The sequence below is a fragment of the Eptesicus fuscus genome, chromosome 17, assembly GCF_027574615.1.
Source record: "Eptesicus fuscus isolate TK198812 chromosome 17, DD_ASM_mEF_20220401, whole genome shotgun sequence".
In the NCBI taxonomy this organism is placed as follows: Eukaryota; Metazoa; Chordata; class Mammalia; order Chiroptera; family Vespertilionidae; genus Eptesicus; species Eptesicus fuscus.
Genome location: NC_072489.1, coordinates 25,799,303 through 25,818,824, shown reverse-complemented (window position 1 = coordinate 25,818,824; position 19,522 = coordinate 25,799,303). Strand labels below are relative to the sequence as shown.

Genomic DNA, 19,522 nt, shown 5'->3' with positions numbered 1-19,522 from the left:
TGCAGTATAAGATAACTTAGCAGCAAACAGCTGTCATCCATATTATGATGTTATAACCAACCCGAGTCCCTCTCCACTCTCATAATTCTACTTATAATACATTGATGAGACTTCCCTTTAAGTGGCAGCTGTATTAGGACTTCAAAGAGCAACTGGTTTGACTCCTTAAACCTAATCTGACTTTATTGTTTTTATGGTAATATTGTTTACATCAGCACCATGTAGATGAGTTCAGGTAGATGACCTGGGTGCCAACAATCCACTTTTTTATGGTTTATGTCTTAAAAACTCTAATTAGCTTAAAAAATATTCCTTTGGGTCAAACCAAACTGACTCCATCAAGATCAGCAAGTTTCCATTGTGTTAACTGTACCACTTCATGAGTAAGCCTAAGCGGTAAGGTCATAATTGTTGTCATAACCATTTTGTTTCCATTCATGCAGACCTTGTCAGATTCAGAAATAAGAGTACATAATTGATCGTCGAAGAGGAATGTCTGCCTGAAGTAGGTCAGAATGTTTTCCTAATGCCAAGTCATAGGTTAGAAGATTTAGAATTCAAAGTAAATGGAAAAAGTGAAAGGAAATTAAATTACTCTTTCCCATCAAGAAGAATTTAGATGATTTTGATGGTAAGTCCTCTAAAACATGGAACACATAACTGAGAAAGGCAGTGTGGTTAACCGAGTCAGGGTCAAGCCATAGGTTCTAAGCCCCAGAAAGCTGTTGATTAGCTGCATGGCCTTGAGAAAAGTACTTAATCTTTTTGAGTCTTGGGGTCCTCTTCTATAAAACAGAAGTGTATATACCATGCCGAACTCATGTAGTTGCTGGATTTATAAATGAGAAAACATACTTGAAAATACTTTGACATAAATAGGAAAAGTGATTATTATTCAAACCAACATTTCTTAAATGAGTGGACAAAGGAAAGTCCTTTATTCTGCCATTTCTTATCTCTTTAAATGCAATTCCAATATCTTTTAGTCTCTTTTTCTCTCACTTTTTTTTTTACCAGGTATTTCCATCTCTGCCCACCCTGCCCAATCCAATCTTTGGGCATTCCCTTTAATTCCTCATGTCAATATGAGTCAGTTGCACTACTACTAAAGGTCCAATTTCTTTTGTAGTATGAAAATTAGAGAGGTACTGCCCATGGCTAAAAAAAAATCTTTTTTTATTAAAAAGAGAGCTTTTGGTTGCAGGCTATTTGTTGTAATGGGATTTGACCTGTATATCAATTAACTGTGCCATACACTTATATTATAAAAGCATTTGGGGAAATGAATTGTTATTGTGGATGATAGCCATGTCATAGAATTGGATATGAAGGGGAAAAATGATTCAAATCGCCAACTTATTTCCATACCCCTGAAAGTAGTAAGCAGTAAGAAAATTGAAACATTCCCCTAACTCCCTATGGTACAGTTTTTAAAAGTCATGATAACTTGAACCAACCAATTTACTGTTACAGAAATACTTTTTTCTACAGGGATAGAAATATCCTATCACTTTAATATTTTTTAAGCAGGAGATTTCAGGCAGATAAATGTTTTCCTTAATGCCTGTATTATTGGTACATGCTTGTGGAATTTTTCAAAAACAGTCCACAGAGCTAACTTCCCCACTGTGTGCCTAAAATTTGGAGTAAGTGTTTTCTTTCTAGGTTCCAATATCTAAAACATATATAGGAGACTTAACTTTGCTATAAAATGATGAATGGCAACAAATAAATCTGAGGAGGGGCAAATTCTCACAGATCTTACCTAACGTATTTTATTAGTGAAGGTAATAAAATAACATTATATCATAACTATAGTTTATGTGCAAAACTTAGTCTTGTAACACCAACCCTAAAGATGTGAAGTCTAGGCTGGTGTCTAATGGATGTTACTAATGACTTCCCTGGTGTTGTACAGTTGCATTAGTAAGAAGAAATTGCTGAATCCAGCGTAGAGCCTGCTGCATAAGCTTGCCCAAGTAAGAAGCAACTCACTTAAAAATCAGAACCTCTGTCTGTGTATAGACTAGGGTCTCTGACTGAAAGCCATTGTTTATTTTCTAGGTCAGTGTGATTCTAATACATACAGTCCACATTTCCTCATGGCGGGTCTTATGAGTCCTCTTCTTTAATGTTATTTTGGGGCTCTAGAGCAGATTTCCTATTTCATTAAAGCAGCTCATGGGGCCCTCAAAAGTGAATCTCCTGTAATCTGTCTGTATTTAAGATAATCTCACATAGACCCTCCAAATTTGATTGCATTTATATAGCATGGTAAAGATGATGGAGTTTGTTTTTGTTCTTGTGGTTCCTAAAAATGTCATTTTGTAGGATGCCAGATTATGGAGCCCTGCACACTCTTAGCCCCATATAGGATCTCATTGACCCTGCAAGGGTTAAAAACAAATTTTTATACCCTCATGTAAAACTCTAGCATATTGGGAGGGGGGGTGTCTTAGGAACAAATCCTAATACAAATTGTTAATTAATTATATAATCTTAAATCTTGAATGTACTATTTTTATTGGTTTTGACAGATCATGAATTTGCTTCCATTTGTTGATGACCTCTTTTTATTCAGTTCTTAATAAATCCAGTTCTTTAGAAAAATACATCTCTGACACAAATCAGATTAGAATATGAAAGTAGTTTATTGCTGAATGTTCCACTTTTCTATTTTCCAAAAGGATGTACCTGGTTCCCATGTTGCACTTCAAGAATCCACAGTGATGGAACGATGTTAATCAGATACACAAATATGGCTGGTGAAAACCTGTGAAAGAGGGGGGGAAGATAGTTCAGCTTTTACCAAAAAAAAAAAAAAAAAAGGGGGGGGGGGGGGAAAGAAAATAAATGCACATACCCTGACCACAGTGAGTCAAATCTTTTCATCTCAAGTGTTTACTTCAATGGGGGAAAAAAACATTATGTGATTTCTGCCATATGGATTGTAGAAAAACAGAGTAACTGTAAAAGGCACTAGCAGCTGTCATTCTCACTGAATTTCTAATCCAATTAATAGACGTTAATTTTAATATGGTTTAATGAGGCACTGCCAATTAATTTCAGGCACAAAGCGGGATATTTTGTATTTAATATGTTTTACAAAAAGCAAATACAGCATGAGTAAATCTTCTCGGATTTTTCAGCATTGCAATTTCAGGAGCATTGACTACATTTTTCAGCATTAACCTGGAATTCTGAGAGCTCAAATAATAACATCCTGCTAGAACACAAAAATCAGATGATAATGAATAGAAATGAGCAAAATCAACTGGCTTTATCTGTACCTGCTAAAAATACACACAACAACAGAGGAAGGGTTTTGTATCTTTTTTAAAGACTATTTATATTCATTACTAGTATTTTCTGGCTCAAAATTCAGAGGGCTCTCCAAAGAGTAGGCTTTAAAGTCATTCACAGGTTCAAATGCCAATTTTGACCTCTCAGTTTGCATCCTAATCCACAAAATGCGGACAGTCAGTGTATTAGTCAGCTTGGCCTGTCATAACACAATTCCATAGGCTGGGTGACATGAACAACAAAAATTCACTTCCTCCCAGTTTTTCATATTGGAAGTCCAAGATCAGGGTTCCAGTATGGTTGAGGTTTGGTGAGGGCTCTCTTCCTAGTTTGTGGATAGCCACCAAAATGCATTTTACTTTAGTTTGGACTCCTATAGACCATCTCAAAGTCAAAATTGTAAATAAATGTAATTTTATTAAAACACTTGAAGTACACACATGTACTGGTTTAAAATGACCTGAAAAATAGAACTGTTAATTGCTCAACAAGTAGAATTATCTGAGATGTAATGCTACTAAAACTATACTATTATAATCCAGGAGAGAAAAGTGAACAAATCTAAATGGAAAAGAACATTTAGAATGGACTTGTTGAAGGCTTTCAACCCTTTCACTAATATCTTTCATCTTATGGGGAGAGGAAGAGAGGAGGAATATGAGAAAGAGAGCTCTTTAAAAATAATCAATATTTAACATAGACACTCTTCCACCTTTGATTTCTTGCAAAATCCAATTTTGAAATAAAAGGTTATTGGTCACTTTATTAAAATCTGACTTGGAAGATGGCTGGGCTTCAGAGAGATATCAAAAGCCTCCAGTTTGAATATGCTATTAAGAAGGAAAGAAACAATTAATTTTTTGACCTTCCATATCAAAGGAAACATCAGGAGAGACTATTTCCTTTGTCAGATTGGGAAACAAAATAGTCAGAGGGACAGTTGCAATATATAAATGTTTGTTTGGATACCTCTAATGTTAGCTAGACCGCAATTTTGTTGACCCTCTTGAGACTGATTTTGGGATTAACTCCCTGACAATACTGTTACAATAATAATCTAGGGAAACCATAGATTGAAATATAACAGCTCTTGAAAGAGGTTAAAAATAAAACAAACAATTACCTATAACAATTTCTTTTATTTTCATTTCCTTTTTAAATATTTTTCATTGATTTCAGAGAGGAAGGGAGAAGGAAAGAGAGATAGAAATATCAGTGATGAGAGAGAATCATTGATCAGCTGCCTCCTGCACACCCTCTACTGGGGATTGAGTTAGCAACCCTAGCATGTGCCATTGACTGGAATCGAATCTGTGACCCTTCAGTCCACAAGGCCAACTCTCCATCTGCTGAGCCAAACTAGCTAGGGCCCTATAACATTTCTATGTATAACATTTATTTCTAAAATTGGAAAAAATACTATCCTGTTTCAACTTATTTCCTCTAACTTGGACTCTAGTTATGTTAAAACAAACAAACAAACCACAAAAAAACAAACAAAACCAAAAAAAAAACCACCCCAAAGAAGTCAAGATCCAAGCTTTTCTGTGTTTCCTACTACAGAAAATCTAAATCCCATAATCTGATATTCTAAGCTCCCATTATTTAGCTTTATCTCCACTTCCCCTTCCGCTTCCCTTACCACATCCTGACAAGCTGAGCTACTTGAAACCCACTGTGTAGTTCCAACCTGCTATGTGTTTAAAACAAACAAAACAAAATATTTTGGAAAGTTGCCCTCACTTCCTTCCCTCTTCATTAGACTTATTTGCCATAAGTGAAAAGGGGGTAAAGAAGGAATCACCTTGAGGTCTCAAGAATTAATCATATTCAAATCATGAGTGTCAGAGTCCATGGTTTTTCTCACCATATTTCCCACCCTCTTAACCAAATATGTAGTACCAGGTACTGACCAACAGCAAATCAGAATCAGGAGCTTCCTTCTCTCCTTCTTCTCTGTCTAATCCCCAGTAGCAGGCTGTAGCAGTTGTACAACTCAAAAAAAAAATATGGAGAAAATAAAAGTCTCTATTACCTAGAGAAGTATTAAAATATGTTATTTTGACTATGAAGAATATATTTCAGCCATCTATGTTTTGTTTGATCATGGGTCCCCTTTAAGAATGAAGTGCTCTGTGCTCCTTCACTTGGTTAATCTACAAGAGAGGTTCTAAAATGGCTTTATGGCAAATGTCCCTCCAATTTATAATTTTCTGTTTTGGAATACCCTCCCTTTACCTCTCTACCCATCATACCTGTATTCCAAGGGCATACCAGGAATTAATCTTAACTTGTATTTCTCCTGGGAGCCAACACATTCTCACTGTTTTATAGTTATTTAAATATGAGACTTAGATTTCCTAAATTCCTTGAAGGTAGATCCTGAATATTTAATCTTTATGTCCCTTCCCTCTTCCCTTTCCTTCATCTTTTCCTCTCCTCAGTGGTATCAGGTGTCTTACTAAGTCTTTAATTAATGCTTGTTAAACAAATGCTTATTTGCTTAAAAGTTCATGAATTTATGAATAAGGAAGGACTGAACAGATGCAGTGAATGGAGGCTACTGGCATCTACCAGGACCTTTTATTCCCATTTCTGGAGGTCCAGTGCCAAGTGTGCTTCTTTTGTTGTGCCCCTTGAGGAATTGTCACACTGCAGTAGAAAGTTCACAAAATTAAGAGACCCAAATTTGAATCTTGCATCTTTCATTCATTCATCTTTGGAAAATTGCTAACTTCCCTGAGACTCCATACCCTTGTCTATAAAATAGGGATAATAATATCCACCCCGTAGGGTAGTTTAAGGATTAAATGAGACAGTGTGACTTATGTGCCTGATATTGTATTGATATGGAATTTTTGGACTGGGTCACACGGTGTTCCCCTGGGCAAGATGGTCTCCTGGGCTCTTGTCCAATGGAGGCGAAGAATGAAACCATGGACGAAAGGTGGTATAGCAAAGGTGACATTTATTGAAGAACAAGTATAGACTCCCACGTGGATAAGGGGAAAGAATCTCACAGCACAGACTCCCACGTGGGGAGGGGGAAAGAGTCCCACCGAAGTTCCCTTTTCCCCAGTTTATAAAGGCTGCAGTTTTTGTGCCTCGATATCTCCTCTGATTGGCTACCACTCCCCTTTGATTTGGTCACTGTAGCAACTCCTGAGCTCAAAGGTCAAACCTCACATGGGACACATGAGGCCCTCCTACTTTATTTTGTAAATATAGACCTTTTGCTACTCCCAGTTCCCTTACCTTATGGAAATGTAACCGGTGCCTCTCCCAACTCCCTTGTCTTATGGAAATGTACCCTTTTGCAGCTCTGTAGCCCTGTGCTTTTTCCATGGACCCCCTTAACTTTAAAAATTCCCTGAACCTGCCCATTTCACCCCTAAAAATTCCTATTTCAGTATGTGCTCAATACACATGAGTTGCTGCCTTATACAGGCTCAGCTCTGCAAATACATGCCTGGCTGAAAGAGGATAGAGAGGATACCCATTTAGAAGACTGTCTTAAAATAACATAACCAATCCTATTTTTAAACGACGATTCTCAAAACTAAACCTATTTAAGACTCCTTGAATTAAGAGAAGTTGTTTGTGCTGCTGAGGACAACATTATGCCTGACTTCACATTCACTGGACAGGTCGTGGTTTGCAAGGGCCTTTTGCCCACCATGACCTATAAAATGCCACACCATCAGGGCTACCGACCTCTTGGGTACTGTTGCTTACCATTCTTCCTCGCCGTGCTACTCTAACACTGTTTTTCTTTCAGTTCGGGATAAAAACTAAGTGCCTTCCTAACTCAGGCCGTCGCTCATATATATTCCTCTCCCTTGAAATACTTCTCTTCCTCGCCTTTCACCTGATTATTTCTTTCTCATAGTTCATGTCAGCTATATGGGACTCTACTGAAAAAATTTCCTCTCCCCTGCATCTAAATCAGATCTCCTTGTTATGCTTGTCCCCTCACACTCTTCACTTTTACCCCATATATTTTCAAAATTTATAATTATATATTCACGTGTGTGCGCGCGCGTATGGCCGTCTCCCAGCAATTCTAAGTAATACCAGCACAAGAACTGGGTCTATCTGCTGATCATCATATCCTCATCTCCTTCCACAATGCATGGCACGTGCTGGTGGGCTCCTCACAAATATGTAGTAATCGGATAAGGCCATGGTTGATTAAAGTTCCTATTTTTTTGCCTCTCTGTTGCTGGTTTGACTAGAAGCCTCCTCTTGAAATATCATCATAAATTGATTTATCAGAGGTGTTACTGAAGGAAACTAATAATTCTGTTCTTGTGTGAATTTAATATTGTTCTGCTACTATGAAAGATTTAATATTTCAAAGTTACATTTTAGCCATTACTTATTATATTGAAGGTTTGCCATATTGTTGATCATGCACTGTCAGTGCAATTTATTTTTGGAACCAAAGAGAAATATGCATTCTAAAAATTAAAAACTAGGCCTGATCCTACCTTGTTCTGTGTAACTAATAAAACCGATGCCCTTTCTCAGAAGCTATCAAATCATTTTACTCAGTCTTCATGTCTTAATGGCATCAGAAGTAAGTAGGTGCCAAGCATTTTGTATGAAGACTAATACCACAGATGAACCTAACTAACTCAAAAATAACTTAAATTAGGTTTCTGGATACTAGTTTATGAAAATAAGACATACTATTCATACACTAACAAAAACTGATAAATGTATGAGTAAATGAATAAGACACATCTAAATGGAAAATATTTACAAAATTGAGAATACTCTATTGCTAATAAGCTATCTTGCCCTTAGAAACTCAGATTTATTACAATACCAATTACCACTACCTTATCAGAATACAGGAGGTACCCAACATTAATACTTTAATGCCCAATTACTTTGCCTTTGCTCAGACATTTTTTCTAAATTACTGGTGAAACCTTCCTAAATGTATTTTTTTTCTCTCCACAGACATTTTTGTTTGCTTGCTTGTTTCTTATTTCACAGCCCTTAGCCAGCATAGCAGTTCTCTCTAAAGTGCCCAGCAGGAGCACCATCTTAAAGGATTTTTTCTCTATTTATTTATGGACTAATTTACTAATAAAATATATTTATAGGTCTTGCTACATGCTAGATACTGCTCTGAGCTCTTAAAGAGCTATATTCATTGTATTTCTTTTCAGTTCATTTCACCCAAAAATAAAATATTATTTATCACACAAAGTTGTCATTTCAGCGAATTATAATATTTTTCACAAAATGATTATGTCATGACATTTAGCAATTTAGCCCTGCAATGAATTATATTTACTTCAACTCACCATTAGTCTAGAATTAGGATTCCATTTTCATCCTTCTAAATATGACAATTATTGTTGTTTTCTTATTGAAAAGTAACATTTGTTCATTTTGGAGGCATATAACAATATAAAAAAGCAAATAGGAGGAAAATTAACCATGATATCACCAACTAGCCTGTTTAGCTTTGTTCTCTGCAAACAATGAGGATTCTAGTCTTCCAATCATATGCATAAACCTGAAAATAGATAAGATTTAAGTGAAGCAAAAAAAATGTTCCAAAATTATTTCTGTGCAAATTGTGATTTCAATTTCTCAGTATTTCCTACTCTACAAATAGGAGTGGACTTGTAAGAATACTAGACCTACGTTTCAAAATCTCACATTAAACTGCCTTGAGTGTCCTCAATAAAATTTCTGGAGCACTTTATAATAATAGGCCTGCTTTCATGGAAATAAAAAAAGTAGGTCAAGATACCCTTTTGTGGGCCCCTAAACCCTGTTTAACGATTTAAGAATTGTCTGTCTTTCTTACATGTACTGTAGAGTGCTGTCTTTAAGGGCGCCTTAACACCCACCCGCTCCACCTGGGCTGCTCAGTTAGGCCTTTCTGTTAATGCAGGGGCAAAAAGTGGCCAATACGACAGCCTCAGCATATGACCTACTTCTCTGCATTCCCTCAAAACTCACCCCGTGCTCTTGCAGAACACACAACCCTTGCATACCTGCAAAGTCACAAATCTGATTCCAGCCACCACCCACTTGTCTTCTTAATTAGAGCCCCCTCACAACCACCTCTCTCCCAGAGCCTTCTGTCTGTATCTGCCACTAAAGAGGGAGGGAGGCCACAATTAAATGGCCATAAGCTCATGAAAATTACATCCAAATGGAGAATTGAATATGGAGTGTGTATGTTTTAACAGGTGCTGACATCAGATGATAGAATTGTATTGATGTCATGCTCTCATATCAGTGTTTTTCTCCCTCTCCCTTCTGCTATCTCTAAAAATCAATAAAAATAGATCTTTAAAAAAAAAAAAAGGAACAGAAGAGACAAGGAGGAATTTTAAATGGGTTGGGAATACTCATTGCAATGAAATATTTTTTTATACTTCCAAAACTCTTTTAAAATGCCTACATTTATGTTTTGTTAAGGGAAAACTACTTCTGAAGGTGAATATTAATAATAATTGTCATTGTTTGTTGATGCCCATTTTAAAAATAAAATCATAATCCCAAATTATGATATAAACCAGTAGCAGCAGTACTATAGACTTCACTTAACCTAAAATGCCCCAAGAGGATATCTAAAACAAGAACAAGCATTATTAAAATTGAAGTTGCCCACATTCAAACCTCAGTAGTATGCTTCACTATGAGTAAACTAGTTGTAGGAACAAAATATGCATCAATTTTAGGATGCATGTACTATTTTTCTCATAAAATTTCTGAGGCAAAGCAAATCATGCCATCTTCCTAAATGAATTGGTTCCAACTGAAACCCTAAGTACTGCCATCATCATAGTCCCTCAACCGGAAAAGCCCTTCTCTCTTCTCTCCTCTCTTGTAAAACCACCAGCTACTTCAAAGCCAGTGAATAAATCACAAGAAATTTTCTCTGTCTAACAAGTTCTACCATACTGATTGTATCTTTATTCTGCAGTCTTTCTGCACTCCTGAACTTAATTTGTGGAAAAGTGTTTAGTTCTCAGAGTGTTGTTCTCATGTAACTGCTTATATTGTCTTGTTCTCATACAACTGCATAGCACCTAGTATAATAAATTATTGTTTAACTAGAGGCCTGATGCACGAAATTTGTGCAAGGGGCTCAGCCCTCGCAGCTGTGGCTTTATCCGAAAGGTTGTTCAGCTGTCTGATTTAATTTGCATATTATGCTTTTCTATATATATAAAAGCCTAATATGCTAAATGTCTGACCGATAGGTCGACCGTTCGGTCAACAGCTCGACCAGTTGCTATGATGTGCACTGACCACCAGGGGGCAGATGCTCCAACCGGTAGGTTAGCTTGCTGCTGGGGTCCAGCGGATTGGGACTGGGCACGATGTCCCAGACACACTCTGGGCCCCTCCCATTGTCCCTCCCCAGCCGGCCGGCCCCCATCGGCCAACATCGGGGACTGGGAGAGGCAGCCCGATTGGGCCCCGATCACTGGCCAGGCCGAGGGACCCCACCCGTGCACGAATTCATGCACCAAGCCTCTAGTATTATAAGTGAATAAGTGAACAGGAATTTTAATGGTCTTTGGAGGACAAACTGCATTGCTGGTATTATTTATGTAAAGCTTTAATTTATTTTATTCTACAAAAGACAATGGTATTTATTTCTGTTCTATAGAGGAGTTTGGCTTTCCACTTCAGCACCAAAAATAAAGACAACCTAGAATTTTTCCCCTCTTCTGTTTTCTTTTACGTTCTGTTTTGGTTTATAAAAAGATGTCTGCTCCTGCAAGAGTGTCTTTGAGCCATGTCCCTATGCAGTCTGCACTTTTCTACATTTTGTTCTAAAAGCAAAATTATCCCAGTGCTCATTAGCAGGTCACCTGGGATTAACCTACCTAACTTTGAAAAAGAAAAATATATATTGCAACCCTTTCTCTACTATAGGGAATCCTTGTCCCTAAAAATATATGTAGTTGTACTATCCACAGGCAAAATCTAATTTGTTTATTAAAAGCAGAGCATAACAATTAGGCTGATGGAATTTGATCCTGGGGTGGGGAATCCTTTCTAAGCCTCAGCTTTCTCATTTGTAAGTAAGAGCAAGAATAGTTCCACCAGGGCTATTGTGGGGAATAAATGAGGTAATATGCATTCAATGCCAATGCCTGATTCAATAAATATGAGTGCTCACCGGAAGCTAGGAATTATATTTGTGATTTATTATTACTAGTTGTGACCTTAGATAAACAATCTTGCCTTGCTGTGTAACAATGTCCTCATCATAAAACAATGATAAAGATGTAAACTAACCCATAGGGTCATTGTGAGGATTACGTGAGAAAATGAATGTAGAGCAGGCTGGGAGCATTGTCAGTACTCAATAATTGATACCTGTTACCACCTCCATTATTACCATCAACTTCATCATCATTCTCATATCTATTATTAACAGGCTGTCAGAAAATGGCACAGTCATTTTATTAAGAGACTATTTCAGGTGGATCAAATAGGTGTGTGGGACAGGAGGCTCAATCAGGGAAATAAAAAGATAAAAAGAAATACTGCAAAGCATGAGGAGGGCTGACAGCAGTGCTGATGGTCGAGAGGAAATTTCCCCCCTGCTAAGAATTACTAATGTTTACTCTAATAAATGAACAACATTAAGGCAGTTGCACCCCCAGCTACCTCTTTGAGGTCAGTCAGACAAACTGAAGATAAAATATAATCCCCCCTCTCCTAAACAACTATGAATAGTAGGCTTATATTCAGAAAAAAAGAAACAAAATATGTCTCCACCTAGCATTTTATATTAACAATCTTGATGTCTTTTAGTATTATTCGAATGTGAGTTTCAAAGAAAGTACATTTTTTGATACCAGTATATAAAAAAAAAACTATTTAAAAAATGGTTTTAACAAAGGATTTATGCACCCCAGGTTTAACACTCCTGATACCTGTACTTCCAGAGTAGTGAGGAACATGCACAGGGGGAGAATAATCCTTGATGTAAAGATTAATTTTCCATTGTTGGAAAAGAAGTTAAACTATTCAGATTTGTCCTGATGCTGTATGCATAATAATGCCACCACCATGAGAAGGGGAAATGCATGAAATTTAGCAGTGGTTCATGGGAGCTACCCACACTTCGTTTTTCTCCCAGTCTGGTACAAGAAGCTACAAAATATTATAAGCTTAATTTTCAGTTCTAAATGTCTCAGTTGAACATACTCTTGGAGAAAGCAAGGACATTATTCAAAGGTTTAGTTTCTCAGGGGTCCCACTAAGCAGACATAATTATTGTTTTGATCTCTCCCAAGTCCATTGTGAAATAGAAAAATAGGACTTTTTCTTGAGAGTGAAGCATGGTACTCATTCAAGGTAGCATAAGACTCTTCTTTCTAAAGCCATGACTCAGGTCACTAAAAACAAAGTCATTTGCTGGTAACATTCAACATGTGCTTCCAAAAAGGATGCAAAGTGAAGACACCCTTTTGCATTGAGCTCAAGGCTCAGGAGGTAAAATGTGCACATACAACCTTGAATATTGCAAAACTCTGGAATCACATAGTAGGTGGTGTGGATAAATCCATTGCATAGTGGAAAGTGTTACTGGAATAACTAAAATACTAAGGAGAGATTTCAGGAAGTATGGACAGCAAGTGTGAACAAGGAGAGAAATAGTCTATCTGCTGAGAGAATTTCCAGCGCCCAAGTTGGCCATCTGGCAATCACAGGGTTTTCTTCCCAATCCCTTCATTTCATCTTCCCTGATATCCAAAAAGGTCATCAGGAGAAGACTGCTTTTACTTCCCAACTTCCTTTCTGGCATTTTTATAAACAATTTTGATCAGGAAGATACATGTGTCAAATACTCTAGAATTACATCATATAGAGTTCCACACTACATAAAACTTGTTCAAGATCAGACTTCATATGTTTTCTGTCAAATCTAGGTTTTTCATTTCTGCTCTTGAACTGTCTAAATACAATTAAGTAATCAAAACAGATTTCATTTAGGTTTTTTTTGTTTTTTTTTTTTACAGAATTCGTTTGAATTTGAAATCCATTTAGGATAGAATCTCTTCTTATTCCTATTTTATCTTTTTTGTTTTCAGTTGGGAGACCCCTAGACATTTATAACACATGATGTTTCAAATGAGATGTGCTAAAGATATAAAATTTAGAAGAAAATTTCCCCTTGGAGGTAGGATACATGGGGAGGAGAAGAGATAAGGAAAAGTAGAAAAGAAAGTCAGTGTTTGTCGGTCTTCTGGGGGTATGTCAGAAATGTCCCAAGGCACAGCAAGCTCGTCCCTCTCTCGAATTTTCATCTCCTTGGCTCTTCCATGTCTAGCTCCCTCTCTTCTTTAGCAGACTCAGCTCAAATGGCTTCCCAGAGAAGCCTCTCTGACCACCCTTCCCCATGGTTCTCCTTCCCTCTATAAGCCATACCCCTAAGGCCTTCATAGTTTGAATAATTTATTCATTTACTTGCTTACTGTTATTAACTCACTCACTTGTTTATTTACTTCGATATTTTCTGGGCCCCCGCATTAAAATGTGAGTTCTTTCGGGACAGGATTTTACCTGTGTTAGTCACCTGTGTATTCTTGGCACTCAAACAATGTCTAACACATATTAGATGTTCCAGATATTTTTGTTGAATGAAGAATGATAAGGCTCTGTACTTGCTCCAGAGAATTCTGCTCAACTTTCCCCACACTCGCCAACCTCAGGATATCCTTTATCTACACAGTCTTTGCACTCCTCTCTCTTACCCATTTTTCCTGCTACAGATACAATACTGTGAAGTCCCCTTTTGTCAGCCTTCCCCTCCCCACCGCAGTAGTACCCATCACATCCTTTCTTCTCTAAATTGTTGGAGTCTTAATATCCCTCCTCTCCCAATTACCAACTAAGTGATCCTAAGTAAAATGATTTTTAACAGCTCTGTGCCTCTGTTTTCTCATCTAAAAATGGGTGAAAATAGAGGAACAAAACAATTGTAGCTTCTATCAGCATCAAATGGGATAATCTGTGTAAAACCTTGAAAGAACCTCAACATTAATAAATGCTAAATAGTCATAATTATTCTTATTCCCACACATTGAGTGCTTAATCAAAATGATACCTTTTATTTTAAAATTTTGAGTCTTTGTTTTCTGTTTCCTCTGCCTGCGCATGCAGTGTCTAACATAGTATCATGCTTACTAATTAGACAGTTCAACTAATAGTTATCTGATTGCACTTAATAAAGGAAGAGGGAAAGAGAGATAATGACAAAAGGTGCCCAAATAGGTGAAGTATTTTATTAACTCAATTATGTTTACCTTGTGTTTTTGAAATTCCAATGAAGAAAGCTCAATGCTTAAAATTATGTACTTTTGCCAATAAATTCAACTTATATTTCTATTTATTCTCAGATGCTGTCTACTCTCAAGTGAACAGGCTTCAAATGTGTCACAATCTTGGTCATCACTATTGGCTAGAAAGCAACTGAAATACTGTCTTCTGTTTGATTTTTGCCTAAATAGTAATTCACAGGTCCATTGGACTGTTGCCCAGACAATAGAAAAACAAAATAAAGCAAAGTGGTACTAATTTCTATCTTATAGGAATATAAATAAATGGGCAGGTGAAATTAATAAGCACGAGGTGAAATGAAACAAATTCCACTAGCATACATTTATTGCACTTAACAAGGGGTGTGCTGTTGGCTTACCCTCTCCTATAGAATTCCAACAAGTTAAATTTCTCCAACTGGCAAGTTATCAGTGTTGATGTAATGCTGCCTGTCCCTGGACAGCTGAGCTCAGCAGCTCTCGTTCCATTTTCCTTTCCAAAGGATAGCTAAAGAAACATTCTTTGGATCAGTGTAATATGTTTGCTACATTTCAAGAAATTTTGTTCACATTTTCCTCTATAGCTCTGTTTATTGTTCCATGATTTTGATTTATTTGGGGCTAGGTGCCAAATATAGTAAAAAGAGCAATGTTCAAACTAGCCCAGGGTAATCTAAAGGAGGTTTGTAGATTTGATGTTCAAGAAATTTTCACCTCATGTGTTGTACAGAGTTTAGTCCACCATTCAGGCATTACTTGATTGACTGATTGATATTCTATATGGGAGGGTTTCCCCTACTTCTATTTCATCTTGTTGACTTGTAAATAGATAATGTATTCAACTGATACGCAGGGTGGTTCTTTGACAAGCCCTTTTTACAAAAAAACTGAGTCCTTATATACATAACTCTGTAACGTTATTTTCCTTACAACATATCATGGACAACTCACCACGCCAATAGTTAAAATCTAGCTCATTTTTAATATCAGCAAACTACTTTATATTTGGGTATGTTACAATTTTCAACCAATCTACTGATGGATAATTGGTTGCTTTTAGGTTAATTTTCATCTAACAAGATGTAAATTATTATTTTTGTACATACATATTCACATATAGGTACTTTTGGTTCCACCGGGTAAATGACAAAATATAAGACCAATAAATAAAAAGATACATATCTATATTAATGTAGATCTCTATATAGATCCATATTGACATTTTCCTATATAGATGAGTAGGTACTGCCGTATATTTACTTTGTGTGTTTTTTTATTCCATCAGTCCTGATTTTCTGAAGAAAACTTTTCTTAACACTAAGAAAAAACAAAAAGTTATGCCTTGCCTTACCTAGAAAACGTCAGCCTAGGAATGAAAGATGTCCCAGGTCAAACACATTTTAATTATTACTATATTACATCAGGGATAATTTTCTATATATTTTATCATTCCATCTTCTGATTTCTTTTCTCAGATTTATGACAGAATAGCCTGAGTGCTTTGCCCACAAAAATTACCATATTTGCAGATTGAATTATAACATCAGTAGAATAGGGCATTACAAATCACATTTCAATTTAGATAATTTACAAAGACTCATTTGTCCCTGAAATTTTATAATAAGCCAAATCTATCAATTTTTTTCTTATTTTTAAATATTAATTTAGATAATGACCCAGCAAAATTTTTGTGAATTACATCATGAGCCTATTCTAAAACAAGGGTAAGAATTTTCTTTCTACTTTTTGGCTCTGAACCAATGGTTTATTGGCCAGTCCCTCAAATAAAGATGTACAGACAGAAAAGGTGTCCAATTAACACAGGATGCTTTTAATAAGAAGGAAAAAAAAGAGAGAGGAACCCTAGGATCTAGAAAAGACCATTCCTTTTTTATTCATCAATCATGAACATGTTATTTCATTTAATTCACAACAATCTATGAGATAAGTATCTATAGTTGAAAAAACTGAGGCTCAGAGAGGTCAAGTAACTTGCTCAATGCCTCACAGAAAGTAAGTAGGAAAGCCCAGATTTTACCCCATTATCTGTCTGAATACGTCCCCAGGCCCTTATTTGACATTGACCATCACTTATTTTTGCCTCAACATTTTTCTCCTCTCTTGGTTGTAAGTTACATGTTAGTCTGAATCAGCCATCAGTGATTATATAGACATGAAGGTCCATTAGCTATAGTATTTCTATACAACTGGAGGGAAATTTTGATTTAATGTGAGCTAAGGACTCTGGTTTACTCTTGGAGGGGGAGGAGGTATATTTCAGAGTCTGCTGAACTAATCCCTCTTCTGGGGTTGACATTTCTTCAGAAGCTCTAATGCTTGGTGGTAGAACACTTTTCAGATCTCAGACTTCATCTTCCTATTATTGAAGATGTTTTCTACCTTAGCATTTTAAAGTTACTCAGTAAAAACTAAATCAATTTAATGTGACCTGGTGGGTGCACACGTTTCTCCCATTTTGTTTTTTTAACACTAATACCATTGAGAAGCTAATACCATTTTTTCGTAGAGATATTCCAAAAGGCACACTGGAAAGTACCTTAACTACCCCCTGCTTATAAGCTGTTCATAGGGTGAGGGGACCGGGGGAAGGGGGGGGGCGGGGGGGGGGGGGGGGTAGGGGGGCAGGCAACAACATTCCAATCCTTATTGTATTAAATTAAGATCCTACTCAAATACTTTTTTTCATTGGTAATTTTAGAAAAATTTCAACAGTGAAAGTTTTAAGCAAGATTTACATCATTTTAAGAGACAACACATTCACCCCCTGCACTGTCATGAAATACAGTCTTTTGCAGTCTGATAGGTAAAACTATAGAGAGGGAGGGGTTTTGTGGGGGGTTTTTTGTTTGTTTTTTCTCCCTCAATATGGTGGCTAACTATAATTGCATGCTGTGTGTAATTCTTGAATTGGCTAGTACTATTTTTTTTCTTTCTCATAGAATTGGGTAGTTATAAAAAGTATTGACATATATGAAAACACAGCCTCACTGTATTTAAAAATTAGCACAGGAAGAGGCCGATCTTGGAGAAGTTTTAGGATGAAAATCTACTGGGAATGGAGGGATGAAGGTGGAGTTTCTTTGTAAATGGCAAGAGAATCCTTTTCTCGTTTGTTTCTTCTATTGTATTCAAGTCTTTGGGGGAGGAAATAAAGCATCACGCTGAGCCTGTAATTTTTGACACTGAGGTTAAGTCGGAACCACCCACTGCTGGTTCCTCCACCAGCGTGGCAACCCATCTTGGACCAGATGAGCTGACCCTTAGCCAAGCTCCAAAGCGACCAAACCCAGACACCTGAAGCTGGTGCCATGTCGGGCTCCAGGGGCTGGAAGGAAGCTAAGCGGCTGAAAGCAGGACTGTTGTGCTGTCAGGGTCTTCTCGCCCTTCACCGCTGTCCCGTGCACACAAGCTCTTGCCAAAGTCCCTGATGGCCAGCGAAGGGCATTCCCATACTTGGCATGTATGCAGAGTAACCCGCGCGCACAGACACACACACACACCCCAAATTCAGAAAGCAGGTCACATAACACCCCTCTTGCCCCCAAATCCCCCATTTGGAGCACTTTCTGCAGAACAAGCAAGCGCTTTCTATCTTTTTTTCTCCTTTTCCAAGTTGCCAAAGCTGGGACTGGGTGACGCCTGACTGTGATTGGAGTCTTCCCAGCGATGCCCTGGGACCCTAAGGTGCCCGAGGGACGCACGCGCATCTTGCGCTCCTTCCAAGCTCCCAGCGTGAACAAAGGGGGTCTGAATCCCAGTAAAGGGTCGGTGGGCTTCGGGAGGAAGGCTCTCGGGCAGCCTGCGAGTACCGTGGGGGACAGTGCCCCGAGACAGTGCCCCGAGACTCCGCGCCCTCCCATCCCCTCCGGGGTGCGCTCACCATTTGTAGCCTCGGCCGCGCTTGAACTTGAGGGTGAGCGCAGTCTCCAGAAAGAGCAAGAGGTTGAGCAGCGCGAGCAGCCAGTACCTCGGCTCCTTCTTCACCACGGCCACTCGCCAGACCCCGATGAGCGAGTGCAGAAAGAACAGCAGCCGGGTGACCAGGGCGTTGAGCAGGACCAGTCCCTCCATGCCGGCGTGCGCGCTCTGCCCTCGGCCCTCTCCGTCCCGCAGACCCCGCCAGGGGCACCCAACCCCGCCCGTGAGCAGGAACGTGACAGCTCCGAGACCTGCTGCCACTGTGGTCCCTCCTCAACCTCCCGCTCGCTTTCAACAGGAGAGAGCGACTCGCCCCTCCCCCAAACTTCCTGAGAACTCTTCAAAGAGGGGCGCCTCTAAGCCCAGCTTCTCTAGACTGCTGGGCTTTCCCGGGAGCCTGGGGCTCGCAGTCCCGGTTCCTGGGCGTTATTCTCCAGCGCTGCCCACCCCGCTCCCATTCCCGGGAGCAAGGCTCCATCCCTGCCCTCTATCAACCCCGGCCTCCTTGGAGTCCCTAAGAACTTCCTTACTGGGAGGGATCGGAAGGAGGAGAGGTGGACAGGGTGCTGCATAGCCAGAAAGGGGGAGGAGGACGCATCTGGGTCATCTCCCCCTGGCTTGCCTCTGAAGGGCTTGAATTCACTCACACTTCTTACAGGAACGGGCTGTCGTGGTGACTCTCCGCTGGAACGGAGGAGAGCCAAAGAATCTGCTGTCCCAGCAGTTTTAGAAACACGCTTTCTGCCCAGTATGGAGAACTACAACTTCCAGGGACTAGAGGAAATCAGACACCCCGGGCTTTCTGAGAGCTCCTTGAACCTCATCCATGGGTGACCGGGTCACTTCTACTCTCTGGACACAGTGCTATTAAAGAAAAGAAATAGTCTTTATTGTGTCATCTGCCACTCTCATCCTCCACCCCCACCACTTTTTTTTCTGAAAGCATGTTGTAGAGGAAAAGA

The 19,522-nt window shown here is 38.6% G+C and overlaps 1 protein-coding gene across 1 annotated transcript in view; it reads right to left on the bottom strand.

Annotated features, from left to right (window-relative positions):
* Positions 1-19,035, bottom strand: part of TMEM26 (transmembrane protein 26) — a 35,049-nt gene extending 16,014 nt beyond the window's left edge. The window contains exons 1-2 of the mRNA XM_008145472.3: positions 18,523-19,035; positions 2,695-2,773 (exon numbers count right to left, since the gene is read on the bottom strand). Of these exons, the coding sequence (XP_008143694.1) occupies positions 2,695-2,773; positions 18,523-18,713 (270 nt within the window). The 5' untranslated portion in view covers positions 18,714-19,035. The remainder of the gene's footprint in view (positions 1-2,694; positions 2,774-18,522) is intronic.
* Positions 19,036-19,522: the final 487 nt, after the last annotated feature.